General features: G+C 30.8%; 2 protein-coding genes across 2 annotated transcripts; one reads left to right on the plus strand and one right to left on the minus strand.

The window, feature by feature from the left end:
• Nucleotides 1–616: 616 nt before the first annotated feature.
• Nucleotides 617–8,758, minus strand: LOC111683765 (E3 ubiquitin-protein ligase mind-bomb). The gene is made up of 7 exons (XM_023445869.2): nucleotides 8,116–8,758; nucleotides 4,830–5,390; nucleotides 3,408–4,076; nucleotides 1,910–3,340; nucleotides 1,578–1,847; nucleotides 1,222–1,509; nucleotides 617–1,157 (listed from the first exon to the last, which is right to left on the minus strand). The coding sequence occupies exons 1-7, from the start codon at nucleotides 8,404–8,406 to the stop codon at nucleotides 1,017–1,019; spliced, it is 3,651 nt and encodes a 1,216-aa protein (XP_023301637.2). The 5' UTR covers nucleotides 8,407–8,758; the 3' UTR covers nucleotides 617–1,016.
• A 468-nt stretch (nucleotides 8,759–9,226) lies between these two features.
• On the plus strand, nucleotides 9,227–10,620 carry LOC111683760 (peroxisomal membrane protein PEX14). The gene is made up of 3 exons (XM_023445864.2): nucleotides 9,227–9,570; nucleotides 9,632–9,940; nucleotides 10,003–10,620. The coding sequence occupies exons 1-3, from the start codon at nucleotides 9,424–9,426 to the stop codon at nucleotides 10,435–10,437; spliced, it is 891 nt and encodes a 296-aa protein (XP_023301632.2). The 5' UTR covers nucleotides 9,227–9,423; the 3' UTR covers nucleotides 10,438–10,620.
• Nucleotides 10,621–19,308: the final 8,688 nt, after the last annotated feature.

The raw sequence follows: 19,308 nt of genomic DNA on the forward strand, positions 1-19,308 counted from the left end.
GTCGGAAGGAGATTTTCGTTCCAAATTTCTCAATGAAAATGGAATTTCTATAGATTGCTATAACGTATCGTCTAACAGATCAGCGCTTCGCTTTGCAACTTGTGGTGGAAGAAGCTTCGTCTTTCACTGTTTAAAAAGTAAACTTGACGATATCTTCAAAAAAGTGAACTTGACGATATCTTCCCTTTACTTCTACAATAGCTCCTGATGTATCACTGAAATGTAATTTATTAGCCCGTTAAAAAAGCTTAGTAAATTTCATAAAACATCGTGTTAGTTCAGAAAGAAAAAGTCATTTCTTAAGAACAAATTGTGATTTCAAATTATTGAAAATGCTGGTTTAATAGACAAGCGTTTCGCATTGAAATTTGTGATGAAAGCATCGTCGTTCACTGTGCAAAAAGTAAACTTGACGATATCTCTTGAATGTGACATTTATTAAGAACAAAAAGGAATTGACCCTTTAAAAAGGGAACAGCTTCAAACAGCGACTTTTAACATCAACTTTAAAGCACTTTTACACTTTTTCACTTTCACACACTTACACATTTCACTGAAATAAACTTTTTGGAAACTTTTTAATGTATATAAAATATATAATATGTATATGTATATAATATTATGGGGAATATTATGCAAATAAAATCAAATTTGTTAATAAAAAAATCATATAAATCTAAAGAAAAAATTAAGCAATTAAAAAAAGTTATATAAAAGCTATATAAAACAAGTGAGAAACAAAGTAAGAAACTACTAAGGAAAAGAAATAGTAAAATGTTAAGCAAATAAAATGTCAAGTAAAGTGAGTAAATGTTAAAAAGATTTTCTTGGAAAATTTTCGAAATACCATTTAGTAAAACTAATGAGATAGAGACAAAAAAGAAAAGCTTTTAAAATGCTAACAAGCTAGAGCTTTTGCGATGCAACTAAGAGTTATGATAATGAAAATAAATAAAGTCAATTAATAAGGCAGGGTTTGTTTGTCTATGTCTGGAAATACATTTAGTATGGGAGCTCTAAAATAATAATATACGTTTTTCAACAGTTTTGCGGCATATGGGACAACCATCGATTTGATCGCCACAATTTTGACAAGTACCATGTCCACATAGGAAAACCATATTTTTCATACGATCAAAACATACGGGACACATGGTCTGTAAGTAGAAAGTGAATGCATATTAAAGTGTTATAAGAAAGAAATTCTTACTTAATCCTTACCTGTTCTTTAATATCCTGTAATTGTTGTTTGAGTTTTTGTACATCATCCATTTGGAAATTATTAACATTGGATGGTGCTACCAGACCACTATTGTTGGCATTATTTGCAGCAGCTGCCGCAGCTAATAGATTATTTTGTGATTGTACCTGTTGGGCAGCATTACCATTGGGTGTTGTGGTTAAAGTGTTATTCATGGCCACACCATGACCGGAAGTATTAATACCACCACCAGTGGGCAGCATAGCTTGTGGCTTTTCATTTTCATTATGCATATTAGGATTATGCACCTGTTAGAGGGAAGAAAATGGATTCAAAAATAAGTTTTAGTTTAAAGAAAAACCATTTAAGTAATTACCTTTTCTATGCTACCCTCACCGCCACAGCATAAAGAATAAGGCATGATTTCTTCAATTTGTGTACGACATAATACACATTTCTTCATTAAACTGGAACAATTTTCACAGGCTACCATATGACCACAGGGTTTAAAGAATACTGCAGCCCGACGATCTGAACATACCAAACATTCATCGATTTTTTCACGTGAAGAAACAGTTTCACGACATATCAAACATTTCTTAACGCGTGGAGCACAATTGTCGCAACAGCAAACATGGCCACAAGGCTGGAATAGAAAAAAATAAACCTAAAATTTCTCTTCTCCTTTTAGTAGTACCCAACACCTACCTTAAATACCGTATCTCGTTTATAATCTGAACATAAGAAACATTCCTCCAAAGTGGAAGCATTAGTTGTATCATTATTGGCTGCTGAGGAAGTTATATGCAAAGATTGTGTTAGATCCTGAACCAATGTATTTAGACCACCATTAACTGAACCCGTAGCTGCTACCGTATGTTTAGGCATATTAGCAGTTACAGCGGCATTAGCCGATGCCGAACTAGATGCTACGGCTGCTGATAAAGGTCTTGGATTGGCTGCAGCCGAGGTGTGGGCCAAAGCTTTAGCTCTTGTACTGGTGCCAGCCACATTACCCGGTAAATCTGTATCATCTGTTTTGCGTTCATTATAACATTTTACTAAATTCTTGCATAAATTCGGATCGGGACACAAATCTAAAGGTGTTTGCAATTTACGATTCTTTAGAGTTAAATCAGCTCCATTTGCCGCCAAAAAACAGGCTATGGAAGCCGAAGCCTTTTTATTATTAGGATTTCTAAGACCCATTAATAGTTTACCAAAACCCTCGACATCTTGCAATTGTTTTAGTTGAGACAAAGTGTGATGCCTTAGGGCTTCGTGCAACGGTGTATCACCATCTTTATCGGGAATGTTAAGATTGGCACCCTCCTGTACTAACAGCTTAACAATTTGCACATGTTGACGTTCCACTGCCAAATGTAAAGCCGTCTGTAGATTAACATTTTGTCTATCCATATTGGCTTTACCCATATGTACCAAAAGTTCAGCTATTTCTACATGATTATTTAATGCGGCCAAATGTAAAGCGGTATAACCATCATCTTTCTTTTCTTCCACAATCCAAGGACGATTGGTTTTTGTTAACAAAATCTTCATAGCACTAGGATTGCCCTTAAGAGATGCGTGATGTAAAGCATTGAAACCATTATTATTGGTGAGTGTTATATCAGCGCCATAATCCAAAAGTAAACTTAACATTTCATCGTGTTCCTTAGAAATGGCATCATGCAAAGGAGTATCACCTTCTGAGTCTTGCAAACTGGGATGGCAACCCAAACTCAATAAAGTCTTTACCACATTCAAATGTCCCTTATTGACGGCTATATGTAAAGCCGTCTGACGTCGTTTATTGCGTGCATTAAGATCGGCTCCTGCCTTTGAGAGTAATTCAATAACGGCCGGTTCATCACCAAAGGCAGCATGATGTACAGCACGATCGCCGTCTTTATCTTCGATTTCAACGTCCACATTATGGCAAAGTAAAATTTGTATGACTTCAATGTGACCATTTTGGCTAGCAGCCTGTAAAGCGGTATGACCAGCAAACACACCATTAACATCGGCTATGGTATTAACAGTTTGTGCAGCGCCCGCTGAGGAGGAGGAGGCTGCAGCTCCGGAAGAAGAACTGCTAGAAGCCTGCACCGCTCCGGTTAAGTACTCCTCACAACGTTGCTGTAATATAATACAAAAGGATTTATTATAAAAAAAAATCCTTTAAAAAGCTACAACCGCTACCTACCGCATAACCATTAGCCGCTGCCTTAACAAACTCCTCGGTAGCATCTCCCGAAACACTAGGCTCAAATAAGTGCTTTAGAATTGCCGACAAACGTTCACCACTCGATATTACGGGCACACAACTGCCATCTGCATTAGCGGATGCCACTTTTGTTACCGCCAATGGATTATAAGTCCAAGAGGTATTACCCACCTCTACCTTTAAATCATTATCATGATAGACCTGTTGTACTCTACCCACTTTACCCAAAGTCAATTGCATAGCATCGGCCCATTCACCATGACCCTTTTGCATTTGTTTAATACTCTCGACATCTGAACATATCTTAACAATATCACCAACTTGAAATTCGGGTGGTGCCGTTGTTGGTGAAGCTACCTTGGTAAGTACGGCTGGATTAAAGGTCCAACGATTACCGGAATTGTAGCCAACTACTATGTCATGATCTTCATCGATACCCACTACGAGGCCAACATTATTGAGACACTCAAACATACCGTCGGTCCAACCGCCATGACCATGTTGTAAAGATTGTACAATTTCCAAGTCCAAATCGACAGTGACTTTATCGCCAATTTGAAAACCATGTGGTCCTTTGCCAGGGCCATTTTCTCCCAGCAGGGGAAGATGATCGCGATAAACTGTATTGCCTTTGACATCGTTGACGACCTGGAAATGTTATAAGGCAAAATTAGAACTAAACAAGAAATTAACTAGACTTGAACTAAAGCAGAACTAGAACTGAACTAGGACTAATCTAGAATTAGGGCTAACCTGGAACTGAGCTAGAACAGAACTAGAACTGAACTAAAACCGAACTAGAACTGAACTAGATTTGAACTAGAACTGAACTAGAACAAAATTGGAACAGAACTAGAACTGAACTATAACAAAACTAGAACTGAACTAGAATTAGAACTGAACTAGAACTGAACTAGAACTAAACTAGAACTGAAATAGAACTGAACTAGAACTGAACTAAAACTGAACTAGAACTGAACTAGAACTGAACTAGAACTAATCTAGAACTGAACTAGAACAAAACTAGAATAGAACTAGAACTGAACTAGAACTGAACTAGAACTGAACTAGAACTGAACTAGAACTGAACTAGAACTGAACTAGAACTGAACTAGAACTGAACTAGAACTGAACTAGAACTGAACTAGAACTGAACTAGAACTGAACTAGAACTGAACTAGAACTGAACTAGAACTGAACTAGAACTGAACTAGAACTGAACTAAAACTGATCTAGAACTGAACTAGAACTGAACTAGAACTAAACTGAAAGTGAACAAGAACTAGAATAGAACTAGAACAGTTTAATTCTAGTAAACAAGAAATGCACTGAACTAAAACTGAATTAGAACTGCACTAGAATTAAACAATGAACTTAAGATTTAAAACTTATCTCACTCACCTTCAAATCAGCCATTCCCTCAAAACCCACACGATACAGATTCTTTGCACCATTATCCCAAACAACATAGGCGGCGGAACGTGGTGATGCCGAAGACCAGTCTTGTATTTCATTAACTTTACCACGACGACCAACACCACCATCTTGATCTTCCCATTGCCAGTCAACACCGCGTACTACACGCGCACCCGGAAAAATACCACGTACTGCTACTTTCTTCGATTTACGTCTTGGTTCAATCATAGTACGTTCACCACCCGGTGTTGCAATGCGATAAAAACGATGTCTTAAATGATGCTTATCGCCATGATAACAAATCGAACACAAGTCATAGTTAACACACTCGGCACACTTCCAACGTATACCAAATATCGGCTGTTGACGGCACGTATCACACATGGTGCCATCATGTTTAATACCCGTCGGAGCACTATCCAATATACGTAAATCGTAAGCGCCGGCGCAACGATAATTAGCCGCGGTACCATTATCCCAGACTACTACAACTTCTTCGGAAGATTCGAAATTTCGCACAGTGCCAACATGACCTTCCCCACCATCCTAAAAATAAAAATTAAATTTTATATAAAGTTTTGTGTAAATATAGATATTTTTAAAATACTTTGATTAATACGCGATAATTAAAACGTGTTTTATTTTTATTATAATGCATCGTATTTTTATTTATTATTATTTTTTTTTTTTTGGTTGCTAGACACTAGAGAGTCTCTAGTTGTTTATAGAAGAAATTTAATTTTATTATTGTTTTACTTTAATTTTAAATTTACAATAATTTGTGTTGTATTTATTTACTTAAATGTTAATAATAATATTATGTACATGTGTATGTACAAAAAGCACATATTTAAATACATACTTAAATTGATTAAATTAAATTTTAAATTAAAAACAATAAGTCAGGCAATAGCCGAATGGTGTAATCAATTTTTGTTATAAAGGCTTGATGATTTTAAACTGGAATATCTAGAACAAAACTGAACTTAAATTAATCAAAAATCTAAGTGGAGTAAAACTAGATCTAAATAAGAACTTAACTAGAGCTGAACCCAAACGGAACTAGAACTGAAATTAAACAGAACTAGAACTGAAATAGAACTAAAAAATAAATACAACAGAATTAAAACGACACAAGAACAAAACTAAAAGAGAACTAGAAAAATCTTAAAACAGAACTGGAACACACTAGAACAGAAGTGGAACAAAATTAGATCTGAACTAGAACTTTATTAGAACTTAACTAGAACATATTTTAAACTAGAACTGAACTCGAACTGAATTAGAACTGAACAAGAACTGAACTAGAACTCAACTAGAACTGAACTAAAACTGAACTAGAACTGAGCTAGAACTGAACTAGAACTGAACTAGAACTGAACTAGAACTGAACTAGAACTGAACTAGAACTGAACTAGAACTGAACTAGAACTAGAACTGAACTAGAACTGAACTAGAACTGAACTAGAACTGAATTAGAACTGAACTAGAACTGAACTAGAACTGAACTAGAACTAGAACTGAACTAGAACTGAACTAGAACTGAACTAGAACTGAACTAGATCTGAGCTAGAATTGAACTAGAACTGTAATAAAACTAAACTAGAACTGAACTAGAAAAGAACTGGAAGTGAACAAGAACTAGATTAATACTAGAACTGTTTAGTACTAGTAAACAAGAACTGAACTAGAACTAAACTCGAACTTAACCAGAACTGAACTAAAACTGAACTAAAACTGAAATGGAACCGAACTAGAAATGAACTAGAACTGAATTAAAACTGAACTAGAATTGAACTAGAACTGAACTAAAACTGAAGTAGAACTAAACTAGAACTGAACTGAACTAAAACTGAACTAGAACTGAACAAGAACTAAACAAAAACTGAACTAGAACTGAACCAAAACTGAACTAGAACTGAACCAAAACTGAACTAGAACTGAACTAGTAAACAAGAACTGAACTAGAGCTGAACTAGAACTAAACTAGAACTAAACTAGAACTAAACTAGAACTGAATTAGAACTGAACTACAACTGAACTAGAACTGAACTAGAACCGAACTAGAAATGAACTAGAACTGAACTAAAACTAAATTAGAACTGAACTAGAACTAAACTAGAACTGAACTAGAGCTGAAATAGAACTGACCTAGAACTGAACTAGAACTGAGCTAGAACTGAACCAGAACTGAACTAGAACTGAACTAGAACTGAACTAGAACTTAACTAGAACTGAACTAGAACTGAACTAGAACTGAACTAGAACTGAACTAGAACTAGAACTGAACTAGAACTAGAACTGAACTAGAACTAACCTTGATCTTAACAATAACTGAATTAGAAATGAACTTGAGCTGACTGAACTAGAACTGAACTAGAACTGAACTAGAACTCAACTAGAACTCCACTAGAACTCAACTAGAACTGAACTAGAACTGAACTAGAACTGAACTAGAACTAGAACTGAACTAGAACTAGAACTGAACTAGAACTGAACTAGAACTGAACTAGAACTCAACTAGAACTCCACTAGAACTCAACTAGAACTCCACTAGAACTGAACTTGAACTGAACTGGAACTGAAGTAGAATTAAAGATTATTAAAAATAGGGTAATTTTGTATTCACTATAACCCTTTTAATTATAAAATTGATTTAAAAACGAACCTAGCTTATCGATTTTTAGCTTTGAAAGACCGGCTTTTTTATATATAGTAAGTATATTTCAATTAAAAGTATATTGATAATGTATTGCGACTTTTTTGTTTTTGTATTTGTTATTTAATATGCAGAATAAGGCATTTAAAAAATAATTTTTTAAATGTAAAAAATACATTTTTAAAAAACAAAAATAAATTGCGTCCAAATATGTAGAGAAAATCTCTGTAGACGGGATCTTACCCTGTAATTTCGGGGCAAATGTTATAGCTGGCACTAAAGTGAAACCTAACATATTCAAACCGTTGCAAGATTTGAATTCATTTTACATTTTGACAGTATAAATTTTCTTATTGATTATTTACTCAACTCCGCCGAACGCCCAAGCCCAATATATCACAACAACAACAACGACAATTTTAATTATTTTCAATCAACGACCAAACAATAGAGTCAAACCAAAGGTCAATGACAATGAATCAATTCTTAAGCAGAACAATAAATGTTGTCATACAATCTATACTAGACACTCAAACCAAGACAAATTAATAATAATAGTAATATACTTTAGCTACTAGGTACCACCCGAAATTCTAATAATGTCACACCTACCTGTTTACCCCATTTCCAATCGGGACCTCTTATAACTCGAGCGCCTACACCTTCCATGGCAAAACGTGACTGACGATTTATAACACTACCACCGTTCGATTGTGAAGCACCAGCTGTTATGGCCGCTGATGAAGAACCTGCACCACCCACAGCCCCTGCTACCGATGAACTTGACGTAGAAGCCGTAGCTCCACTTGCTCCACCTCCACCACCAGTAGCAGCTGCTACTAAACCCGTATTTGTGCTTCCTGTATTGGCATCTTTACCTGCAGCTGTTGCTGCACAAGCCATGGAATTTCACTTTTTTGTTTATAGTTTTTTACAAAATGTTGAATTTTTTTATTTGAAGGCTAGCTGATAATTTTTTCTTTAATTTGTTTTGTGTGTGAGTGTGTGTTGTGTGAAAATGCAATTGCTTGGCACTTGACAAATTTTCTTTTGGAGTGTTTTTTCTGGAAGATTTATTTATTTTAACACTTTAATTTTTATTCATATAGAAGGTTCGTTATATATTTTATAGTTTTTGTGCGTATTCTTGTGTTTTTGTTGGCATTTAAAGTATGAAAATTTGAAAAACTTAATTGATTTGTGAAATTATGCGTTCGAACTCCGGAAAAATTACTTTTTTTTTCTTCTTCGTCACAAATTATTTTTTTATCTAGCTATTTCGCTTGTTGTACAGAAATTCAATGAAGTTGTTGTATGTAGTGTTCTCTTTCTAATGCAACAGCTGTTAATAAATGGCGTTGCCAGTTGGGTGGAAATGTAAAAGGTTGCATTTCATATAAAAGTACACAACATGCGTTAAGACGTTAAAGAGGTTTCATATTTGACAAACCACACTTCATTTTATCGTTGATACAGCTTACTAATCTTTTAAAAATTAGTAAATTGAGTAAGTTTGTTTTAAATATTCTATACACAACACCAGCATGCTGTTACAATAATATGTTTTTGCTTTCATACCCTTTAAATTATAACCGTTTTATTTAACATTTACTACTAAATTATACAACGGTGTTTTATTTTCTTTTTTAAACCGAGGTAACTGCTATTGGCAACTCTATTTCAATGCTTCTCTTTGTTTTCTTTTTGTATTTATATCTGTCACACTTTTGCTCTCTTAATCCATCAGTATTTAATAGTTTTTTTTTCAAATTTTATGCAAATACACAGTAGGAAACAAAAACCAAAAAAGACGACAACCAAAAAAGAAAAGAAATAAAAAAATATTGGAAAAAACACTAAATTTTAAGAGATTAGAAAATAATAAAATAAGTTAAAATTAAAATTGCAGTAGAATTAAGTATGTCAGCGAGTAATACGGATACCGGTGATACGGTAAAAATAACAACAACAGAACTACAACAAAATATGGACAACAATGTACTAACCGAAGGACAGTTAGCCATACAAATGAGCCAAAAAGATGAACCAGCACCACGTGAAGCTTTGGTAAGTGTCGTGGAAAGAAAGCAGAAAATAGATGTTTACTAATAGAGGAATTTGCTTTTAGATAACAACTGCTGTTAATTTTCTTAACAATGCCAAAGTACGCCATACTACATTGTTGCAAAAACAACAGTTTCTAAGGTCCAAAGGTCTTACATCGACCGAAATACAAATGGCCTGTGAAAGGGCAGGGGTATTTAGTCAAGATCCCAATGCACCTACAGTCATAAATATGGGCATAAATGCTACCCAAACACATGCTCAATTGGCTTTGCAGCAGCCTAAGCCTACAGCTTTGCAGCGTCTCAAGGAAGTTTTACATTCCATGGCTTTGTTAGGGGGAGTAGCTTATGCCATATTTATGTTTTGGAAGGTGAGTAAATATTTTGAACTAATTTTATGGATAAAATTACTTAATATTTATAAAATTCATAGAAATTCCTGCAAACCTTTTTGTTTGGTGGCAAAAAGAAGAAATCCGTGGATGATGCTCTAAACGAAATCGATAAAAAGGTCGATACTCGCCTGGTAGAGGTTAAAACAGAACTGACACAGGTCAAGGAAAGCTTGGCCCGCGAACAACGCGATCAAACTCAACAATTTATGCGTGAATTTAATCAATTTAAAAGTGATCTAGAGGCTATTAAGGGATTACTCTTAAATCGCAAACAATTCCCCTCACCTTTGACAGCCACTGTGGGAGCACCCTCTATACCAGCTTGGCAATTGTCTTCTTCCTCCCCTAGGCGTATTTTACGCAATAGCCAATCGGATGATAATGAAATAGCTAATGATACTGGTTCTGGTTCGGGTTCATCGGAAACAGAGGTCGTTACCAAAAACAGTGATTCCAGTTTAGAAATTATGTAAAATCCAGAAAAAAAAGCTTTATGCCTTTTAAGCTTTTTATAAGTCATAAACATATAGTAAAGATTATAATTGAAAGAAAAAGAAACTAACAAGAAAAAAACCTTAAGCCATTAGCATCCAAGCAACACTTTTTTTGGTTTAGATTATATTCTTAACTAACTTTGTTGTGTTCAACTGATAAGATTTGTGTTAATACTTTGGCACACACACACTCAGTTTATACACTACTAATCTAATCAATTGTTTTTTCTTTTGTTTATTTACGCTTTTCATTGTACTATATTTTTTTTAGTTTAGCCTTTTAAGATTTAATTTGGTGTAAAAAGCAAATATGTAGTTGAGATTTTTTTCTATTTATTTAATATTCCTTATTAAGTTTAGAGGTTTCTAATTATATTTTGTAATTACAGAAAAAAATATTGGCCAACTTTGACTTGAAATGATAATTAAAGAAAAATAAGTGAAACACAGAAAATGTATTTTCCTTTAAAGTTCGGATTAAATCCATAGCATGTGTACATAATATTTAGAAATATCTAGTTTTCTATATCTCAGTGATTTATAAGATTTAGGAGGAGACAATTCTCCTGCTGCAGTAATTTGATTTCAACCATTGACCAGACTATTCTGTAGACTCAATCTTGTGCTTCTTAATGAGGTACTTTTCCTTTGATAAGAACAAGGCCAGATTTCTCTGCTCTATCTTAGCCAGAAAAACCATAGATTTTTTGGCGCTGTTCTTAGTCCTATCATCTGAGGGGCTGCTTTGATTCCCCTTGGCCTTCTCAGTAGGAGGGAGGAGGTGTGGTGGTGTTGAATGACTCAGTCTTCCGACCATGAGCAGACATCACAGTTGTGTACCCCATAGAGGACAAATCCATCTTCTCAAACTCTTTCCAACTCCTTTGTCCACATAACATTCAAATTTGACCTTCATGCTGTAAGATCCTAGCATGAGTGTCAGAGTGTGTTACCACCCTCCACACTTTTCCTGTCCCTGAAAGCCGCAGTGTGCACATCTACAAACTTTTCAGTTCAGTCTTCTCTTCCTACTTCCTGGTTTTCACTTAAAGAATCAATTTTGATCTCACAATTATGACGGCATACGTGGACTGGACAACAATCACAGCGCTTTACCTAAACGCTGGGCGGTGCTGTTAACAACAAATTAATTTATGCACTAACTATCCATTCAGGCACTCGGCGCTGCTTCCAACTTGACCTTGACCTTAAAAGTATTTATATAATGCTCCTATCATCCAACAACTAATTTATGCACTAACCACCTTGGCTTTAAAACTGCTTATATAGCGTTCCTATCAACCGAGGCCGAAACAAGTGTTATGATAATAGAGTGACAAGTTATTTATCCCGCTTATTGCCATAACCAGGAGGAGAAACCTTTAGTTATACAATCCTTTAAAGTCAGAGCCAACCGCAAGTAAAGGTTTGAGAAAACCAATACGCCCACTCATCGTCACAAGATTGTTGCAACGGCAAAAGGCAGACTAAACAGTTTATAATTTAAAAAGGTACTGAATTTTCCATCTCTGATGTAGATTATCTTTATTAGAAAATTTGGTTTTTGTCTTTACTAACTTTAGTGAAATCATATAAAATGTGTAGTACACATATTCGTTGGGCATTGACAAATGCTTACATACTTCAATCGAACGCTAAGGGCGGGTTTCTGACTCCTCAGTTAAACTAGGCTTAACTTGCTGTTAGATTAAACTCGGAACAAATGTAGGCGGACTTTAACTGATGATTGTGTTTTTCAGTTTTAGATATAAGCACAGTTTACTTCGTTAGTATTGCCAACTTTTCACTCAAAAACATAATCAATGAACAGCTGTTTTTTGCAAACAATACTTTTCTAAAATGGTAAATTTTGGAAAAATATTAAATAAACATTTAAAAAAATAATAAATGAAACAAAAAATCAGAAAATTGCAATTTACATAAAATATTAAGTTTTTGTTCTTCCGAAATCATTGTTTTATTGTTTTTGTTAATTGTGTATTCTCACTTATAACTTGAGTTTAATTGGCCAATTACACTCAGTTAAACTAAGATAGATAGATAAAGCTACATATAGCTTTACTGATAACTGAAAAACACGAAACATATATTAAACCAGGATTAACCAAAGAATGAAGATTATCTTTATTAGAAAAACTCGCCCTAAAAATGTTAGAAGTGAAAGACTAAATTACATCGGAAATTTTCGCTTCATTTGTAAATTTAATTAACCAATCAATAACATCAATATTGTGCGAATTTAACAAATCAAAAAGATTTGAGTAATCATCAAATATATCATGTTTGTTCCTTATAGATCACAGTTGAAACAATTGAAGTTGTCCTTTTTACCAATCTTGTGAAGATAAACTCCATCATAAGTATGCCCAGATAAGAGTCTGTTAATAATCTTAATATCCCTAGGGGACATATTAGAACCACTATACCACGGCCTGATAGGAATTGTGAAATGTAATGAGAAAAAGAAAGAACCCGTACTCCGAGATCTTTCTTCATAATATTGCTGAGTTTTCCTAATCAAACTCAAGACTGTCAAGATTGTCGCAAAACCATTGTACATGACAAACCAATTGTATATGACAATCCGGAGAAAGCCCTTCTCCGCAGCAACCTCCAGCGCCTTCCTGATCGCCAAAAGTTCACCAGTAAGAGACGAGAAAACATTGGGGTATCTTAACAGATAAAAGCGATCAGCACATTTGTCAAAAACAGCACATCCAGTTGAGTCCTTCGAAATTGAGGCATCCGTAGCAAGTATGGTGAAACCCTTTCCCTCCCTCAAGTGAGGAAAGATAATGAGACCTAATAGCCTCATGAGGTATATCAGTCTGTTTACCAAAAGGAGAGTTAAATATAAAACAAAATGTGAGACTTTGTCGAAAATTTCACGAAATTTATAATATACAAACGAGTAGCTATTATTTAGAATAGGAAAAAATCACTGTTATATAAAATAATTTTCAACAATTTATTGGTGGCCAGCCAGTAAAGAAGCTTTCAAGTGTGGGTCAAGACCAAGGCAACGACGTAGGTTATTATTCTGTAAAATTCTAATCCTATTGTCCATGTATTGTGGGGAATGGGCCGTAACAGAGCGAGCATATTTAATCTTGCCCCTTACCCCTTGTAAAATTAGGTCTAAGTTTCGCTTTAAAACTGGTCAGCCTTTTCAAAAGATTGACCGCCGAAAGAGATTCGTGAGTAACACGGTCGTAATGTTCATTCAATGATAGGGTATTTTTAATTTAAAAGATTTCACCCTTTCAATAGGTGTACCATCAAGAGATAACCTTACAATCTTCGTGGGAGCAACTCCAAAATAAGCATGTAAGATGGAAACAGTTGTTTCACTTTTTATATCCTACACCACTTTAGTGGGGAGGGTATATTGGGTTTGTGCTGATGTTTGTAACATACAAAAATATTCGTCCTATACCCACCTTAAAGTATACCAATCGGCTTAGAATCATTTTCTGAGTCGATTAAGCTATGTCCGTCCGTCCGTCTGGCTGGCTGTCCATGTAAACCTTGTGTGCAAGGTACAGGCCGCAATTTTCAAGATAATTGGATGAAATTTGGCATCTTTTGGCCCAAGGACGAAGCCTATTGAAAATGGTTAAAATCGCTCCATTATTTCGACTAGCCCCCATACAACCGTACCACCCAAATAGGGCCTTTTGGCTTATAATTAATTTAAATGATCTATTATGTTAACAAAAGTCGACAAAACTTAGTTTTATAGAACTTTAAATGACACTACCGATTTTTGTAATGATCGGGCTTCATTTGACTCTATCCCCCATACAAACTCCCCTTCAGAAAATGACTTAAAGTTCAAAATTCACTTACAAACACTAATAACACTTTTAAATTCTACATAAATAATATTGAAGAAGACTTAACTCCCCCTACCAACATTTTTAATGATAGGGCCATATTTTGCCCTACTCCCCTTTAAGCCCTCTTAAAAAAATCTCTTTTTTTTTGCCAAAAAAAAAGTAAAAATATTCCGAAATGAAGTTAAAAAACAAACCAATTGCTTCATTTTTTTTAAATAATCCCCATTTTTAACATACATACATACATACTGACTGGTGTAGGGTATCATATTCATACTTGTTTTTGTAACTGTTTACATAAAAATACATTCATTCATAATAGTTGATTTTGTATAGAACAGCTGTTCAATGTTTACAAAATTCCATGAACAATTTTGACAACAAGCGAACTTTTTTCATGAACGAAAAAAAAGTGAAAAGGGAACGTGAAATTATGATTCCCGATAAGGCTGCATATTACTTGTGTTCTCGTGTAAAGGTGGCTTAACATAAAAGTGATCATTTATTTACGTTTAACAATAAAACACATTTTTATTATTATTTTTTTAAAACATTTCGTTTAGAACTACACCTTTTTATTTATTTTCTTTTTTTTAATATTTTCTTTTAAATTAATAATTATACTTTTTTATTATTATTATTTCGTTTTTTTTAGCTTTAAGGGTTTTTATTTTAACAAATATTAATTATTTTGCATTTTCAATTAAGAGAATTTTCAACATTTTTTTTTTGTTCAATAATTAAAACTGATTTTTGCTAAAATTTGTTCTAAAATGTGTGTGTGGTTATGGTTGTGTAAAGGTGCTTTTTATTTTAAAAAGTAAATTAAAATTTTGAAAATAAAATAAATAAAAAAAACTTTTAACAAATATTTAAATATTTTATTGCTGTTAATAAGTTATAACAAAAAAGACACTAAATATTGTTGTTTTTTTTTTTGAAGGGGATTAAATATTATTTTTATTTTATGTGTAATATATGAGATATTTTTGTTTTTGTTTTATTAGTTTAAATAGGAATTGTGTGTTTGTTTATTAATTTAAAAAAAATTGTATTGTTTGTTTAAAGAACAATTATGTTGTGATTTATTTTATGATTTTGGGTGATATTTCCATTTAGTTTTTCTTCTTTATTTATTACCATTTATTTTGCTAAAAGCTTTAAAAAGCTTAATAAAGAAAGTTGTTTGTTTTTTATGGATATTAATTTATTTCTTAATAATAATTTTAATATTTTTAATATTATTTCCATTTATGTGTGTGTGTGTTTTTTTACAATTTGTCTAATAAAGTGTTTGTGGGGCTGATTTGTTTGTTATTTTTTTTAAATTTAAAAACTTTTTAATTTAAATTAATAAATTAAATAAAAATTACCAAAAAAAACTTTTAAAAACCTATTTTTAAACTTTTCATAATTATTAAAATTATTTAAGTTTTAATTTTTTATTTAAATTCATTTTATTTTCTAAATATTGTTTTTTTTAGTAGTTTTTCTTTTATATTTTAACTAACAATTCAGGGAGGGCGGGGAAAAGGTCTTTTTTTGTTATATAAAGTTTTCTTTTTTAATTTAATTTTATATTAAATTTTGTACATTTAAAATATGAGCTTTTTTTAATATTTTGTTTTAATTGAAATGTTTTATATTTTTACCTACAGTTTAATTGTGTGTTTTTTGTTGTTTACTTTTTAAATATATTTTGTATATAAATTAAATTTATAAAGAATTATTTTTTTATAAATAATAAAAAAAAATTAAAAAATATATTCTATATATAATATATTTATAAAAATAAAAATAATAAAAAAAAGACTTAAAGCATTAAAAATTGCCACAAAAATAATATTTGTTTTACTTTGTCCTTATTTAATAGTTTTTGAGAGTTTTGTTTAAAATTAAATTTGACTTTGAAAAGAACAAAAAAAAATAAATTTTCAAAATTTAAAAATTTTCAAAATTTTCTAAATTTTATCAAATTTAAAATTTTCAAAATTTTTAAATTTCAAATCAAAAATATGTGTTAAGAATTTGATTTTTCTTAACAATAAAATTTAATGTTTATTATTCCTCATGATTTATAGATCATTTTAACAATTTAACAAAATTTTCGAAAATAAGTTTGAATTTTCGAAATTAAGTTCGAAATTTTGAAAATGTCAAAAAGAAACTAATTATATGGAAATACATTATAAATACTTTAATAAATTTGGAAAACAACTTAAAAATCATATATTTAAAAAAAATCAAAAAATCATAAAATTTTTTCAAAATTGAATGATCGAAAGTGAAAAATTTGCTGTGAAATGACCTCTAATAGCAATAAAATTAGATTTTTATGAATTCTCATGATTTTCAGATAATTTTAACAATTTTAAATTTTTTTCGAACTTAAGTTCGAATTTTCGAAATTAAGTTAAAATTTTCGAAAATGTCATAAAAATCTAATAATTTGAAACTACATTGAAAATACTTTAATCAACTTCGAACATTAGTTAAAAATCATACATTTAAAAAAAATAAATTGAAAAAATCATAAAAATTTTCAATTTTTTTCAAAATTTTTATGTTCGAAATTGAAAAATTGCTATAAATTGGTCTCCAGTAACAATTTAATTTGATTTTTATGAATTCTCATGATTTATAGATAATTTTAACAGTTCAAAATTTTTTTTCGAACTTAAGTTCGAATTTTCGAAATTAAATTTAAAATTTCGAAAATGTTCAAACAAAAATCTAATAATTTCAAACTATATTGGAACTTCTGCAATAAATTTCGATTATAGCTTAAAAATCATGTGATTTGAAAATAACTGAAAAAATTGTAAAAATTAAAATTTTTTTCAAAATTTCTTTACTCGAAATTGAAAAATTGCTATAAATCGACCTCCAATAACAATAAACTTTAATTTTTATTATTCCTCACGATTTTTACATAATTTTAATAGTTTTAAAAATTTTCGAACATAAGTTCGAATTTTCGAAATTAAGTTCGAAATTTTGAAAATGTCCAAAAAAAAATCTAATAATTTAAAACTTTACTGGAAAACTTTAATAAATTTGAAAGATAATTTAAAAATCATATATTTTGAAAAAAAAAAAAAAATAATAAAAAAATAATTTTTATTTTTTTTTTCAAAATTTCTATATTCGAAAATGAAAAATTCCTATAAATTGACCTCCAATAACTTTAAAATCACATTTCTATGAATTATCATGATTAATAAATAATTTTAACAGTTTTAAAATTTTTCGAACATAAGTTCGAATTTTCAAAATTAAAAAATTTCAAAAATATCAAAAAAAAAAATCTAAAATATTTAAAAACATAAAAAATACTTTAATAAATTTCGAACTTGGCTGTAAAATCATATAATTTGAAAAAAAAATCATAAAAATTTTCAATTTTTTTCAAAATTTCTATATTCAAAATTGAAAAACGACAATAATTTCACCTCCAGTAACAGTAAAATCACATTTTTATAAATTCTCATTAATTTGAGATAATTTTAATAAATTTAAAATTTTTCGAACTTAAGTTCGAAAGTTTTCGAAATTAAGTTCGAAATTTCCAAATATCCAAAAATATCTAAAAAATTAAAAAAAAACATTAAAAATACTTTAATAAATTTCGAACATGGCTTTAAAATCATATAATTTGAAAAAAATCATAATAATTTTAAAATTTTTTTCAAAATTTCTATATTCGAAAATGAAAAATTTCTATAAATTGGCCTCCAATAACATTAAAATCACATTTTTATGAATTCTCACGATTTATAGATAATATCAACAGTTTTAATTTTTTTTTCGAACATGAGTTCAAATTTTCGAAATTAAGTTCGAAAGTTTTAAATTTTACCAAAATGAATTTAAATCAAACAAAATTTTATTTTTTTATGGATGCTCATCATTGAGGAAAAGTGATCAAATATTGGACCCAAGTGTGTCGTCAGTGATGATTTCGCGAGGACGATATCATAACGAATTTTTAAAATTATGTTCTAATTTTCAAACACGACTTACAAATCTTCAACTTGAAAACAACAGTAAAATGCTTTAAAAAATCAAGAAAATTTCTAGTTTGAATTTTCGCAATTAATTTTAAAGTTTCGAAAAAGTTATAAAAACATCATATATTTTGTGTCCCGAGTTATGATATCGCGAGGACGACCTGCCTACCTATTATTGAGGAAATATTTGAATAAAAAATTTTGAATTTAAGTTCAAATTTTCAAACATTACTTGCAAACCTTTAATTTCAAAAGAAGAAAATCAAGAAAATTTCAAATTTGAATTTTCGAAATTAATTTTAAAGTTTCGAAAACGTTATAAAATCATCATATATTTTGAAATTACAATGGAAATATTAAATAATACAATTATGATTTTTTTTCAAAAATTTTAATTTTGAAATTTTTTCGAAAATTTTAATTTCGAAAATGCAAAATTTTAAGAAGTTCAGATCAAATTAAACAATCAACATATTTTTATAAAGATCCTATGTTTAGTAGAATGTTTCAACTGTTTTAAAAATGCTTCGAACATAACTTTGAAATTTTCAAACTTAAGATCGAATTTTCAAGAAGATAAAAAGCTTTTATTTCAATCGTTTTAAATGATTTTCAAAATTTTTTCAGTTTAAATAAACTTTGCAAGAATGTGGAATCTGATATGTGGATTATAGTAAATTCCTATTCTGAGGTGCATAGATCCTAATAATTTAAACAATTTCAAAATCAAATTTAACGCAAAACTAAACCTTTATAAAACTAAAAGCTCTGTTTTTATACTCTATCGAATTTTCGCGCAAAAACAAGAGCTTTTTTTAAAAAATATATATAAATAAAATTTATATGTAAATATTTGTAAATATTGTGTTTGTGTGTGTGTTTTTTAAAGTTTTTTTCATAAACTTTTTGCATAAAAACTTAAATTCTAATTAAAAAAAATAAAAAATATCAAAATAAAAAAGAAATTATATACAAAAAAA

This window comes from Lucilia cuprina, chromosome 5 (genome assembly GCF_022045245.1).
Source record: "Lucilia cuprina isolate Lc7/37 chromosome 5, ASM2204524v1, whole genome shotgun sequence".
Taxonomy (NCBI): Eukaryota; Metazoa; Arthropoda; class Insecta; order Diptera; family Calliphoridae; genus Lucilia; species Lucilia cuprina.

What these genes read in the sequence shown, in the direction of transcription:
- LOC111683760 (XM_023445864.2), top strand. Translation starts at nt 9,424, where the DNA reads ATGTCAGCGAGTAATACGGATACCGGTGATACGGTAAAAATAACAACA. An exon ending in CAGCACCACGTGAAGCTTTG is followed by an intron (nt 9,571 to 9,631) that starts GTAAGTGTCGTG and finishes ATTTGCTTTTAG; the next exon opens with ATAACAACTGCTGTTAATTT. An exon ending in CCATATTTATGTTTTGGAAG is followed by an intron (nt 9,941 to 10,002) that starts GTGAGTAAATAT and finishes TAAAATTCATAG; the next exon opens with AAATTCCTGCAAACCTTTTT.
- LOC111683765 (XM_023445869.2), bottom strand. Translation starts at nt 8,406, where the DNA reads ATGGCTTGTGCAGCAACAGCTGCAGGTAAAGATGCCAATACAGGAAGC. An exon ending in ATTGGAAATGGGGTAAACAG is followed by an intron (nt 5,391 to 8,115) that starts GTAGGTGTGACA and finishes TTTTATTTTTAG; the next exon opens with GATGGTGGGGAAGGTCATGT. An exon ending in TACAGGATATTAAAGAACAG is followed by an intron (nt 1,158 to 1,221) that starts GTAAGGATTAAG and finishes TTCTACTTACAG; the next exon opens with ACCATGTGTCCCGTATGTTT.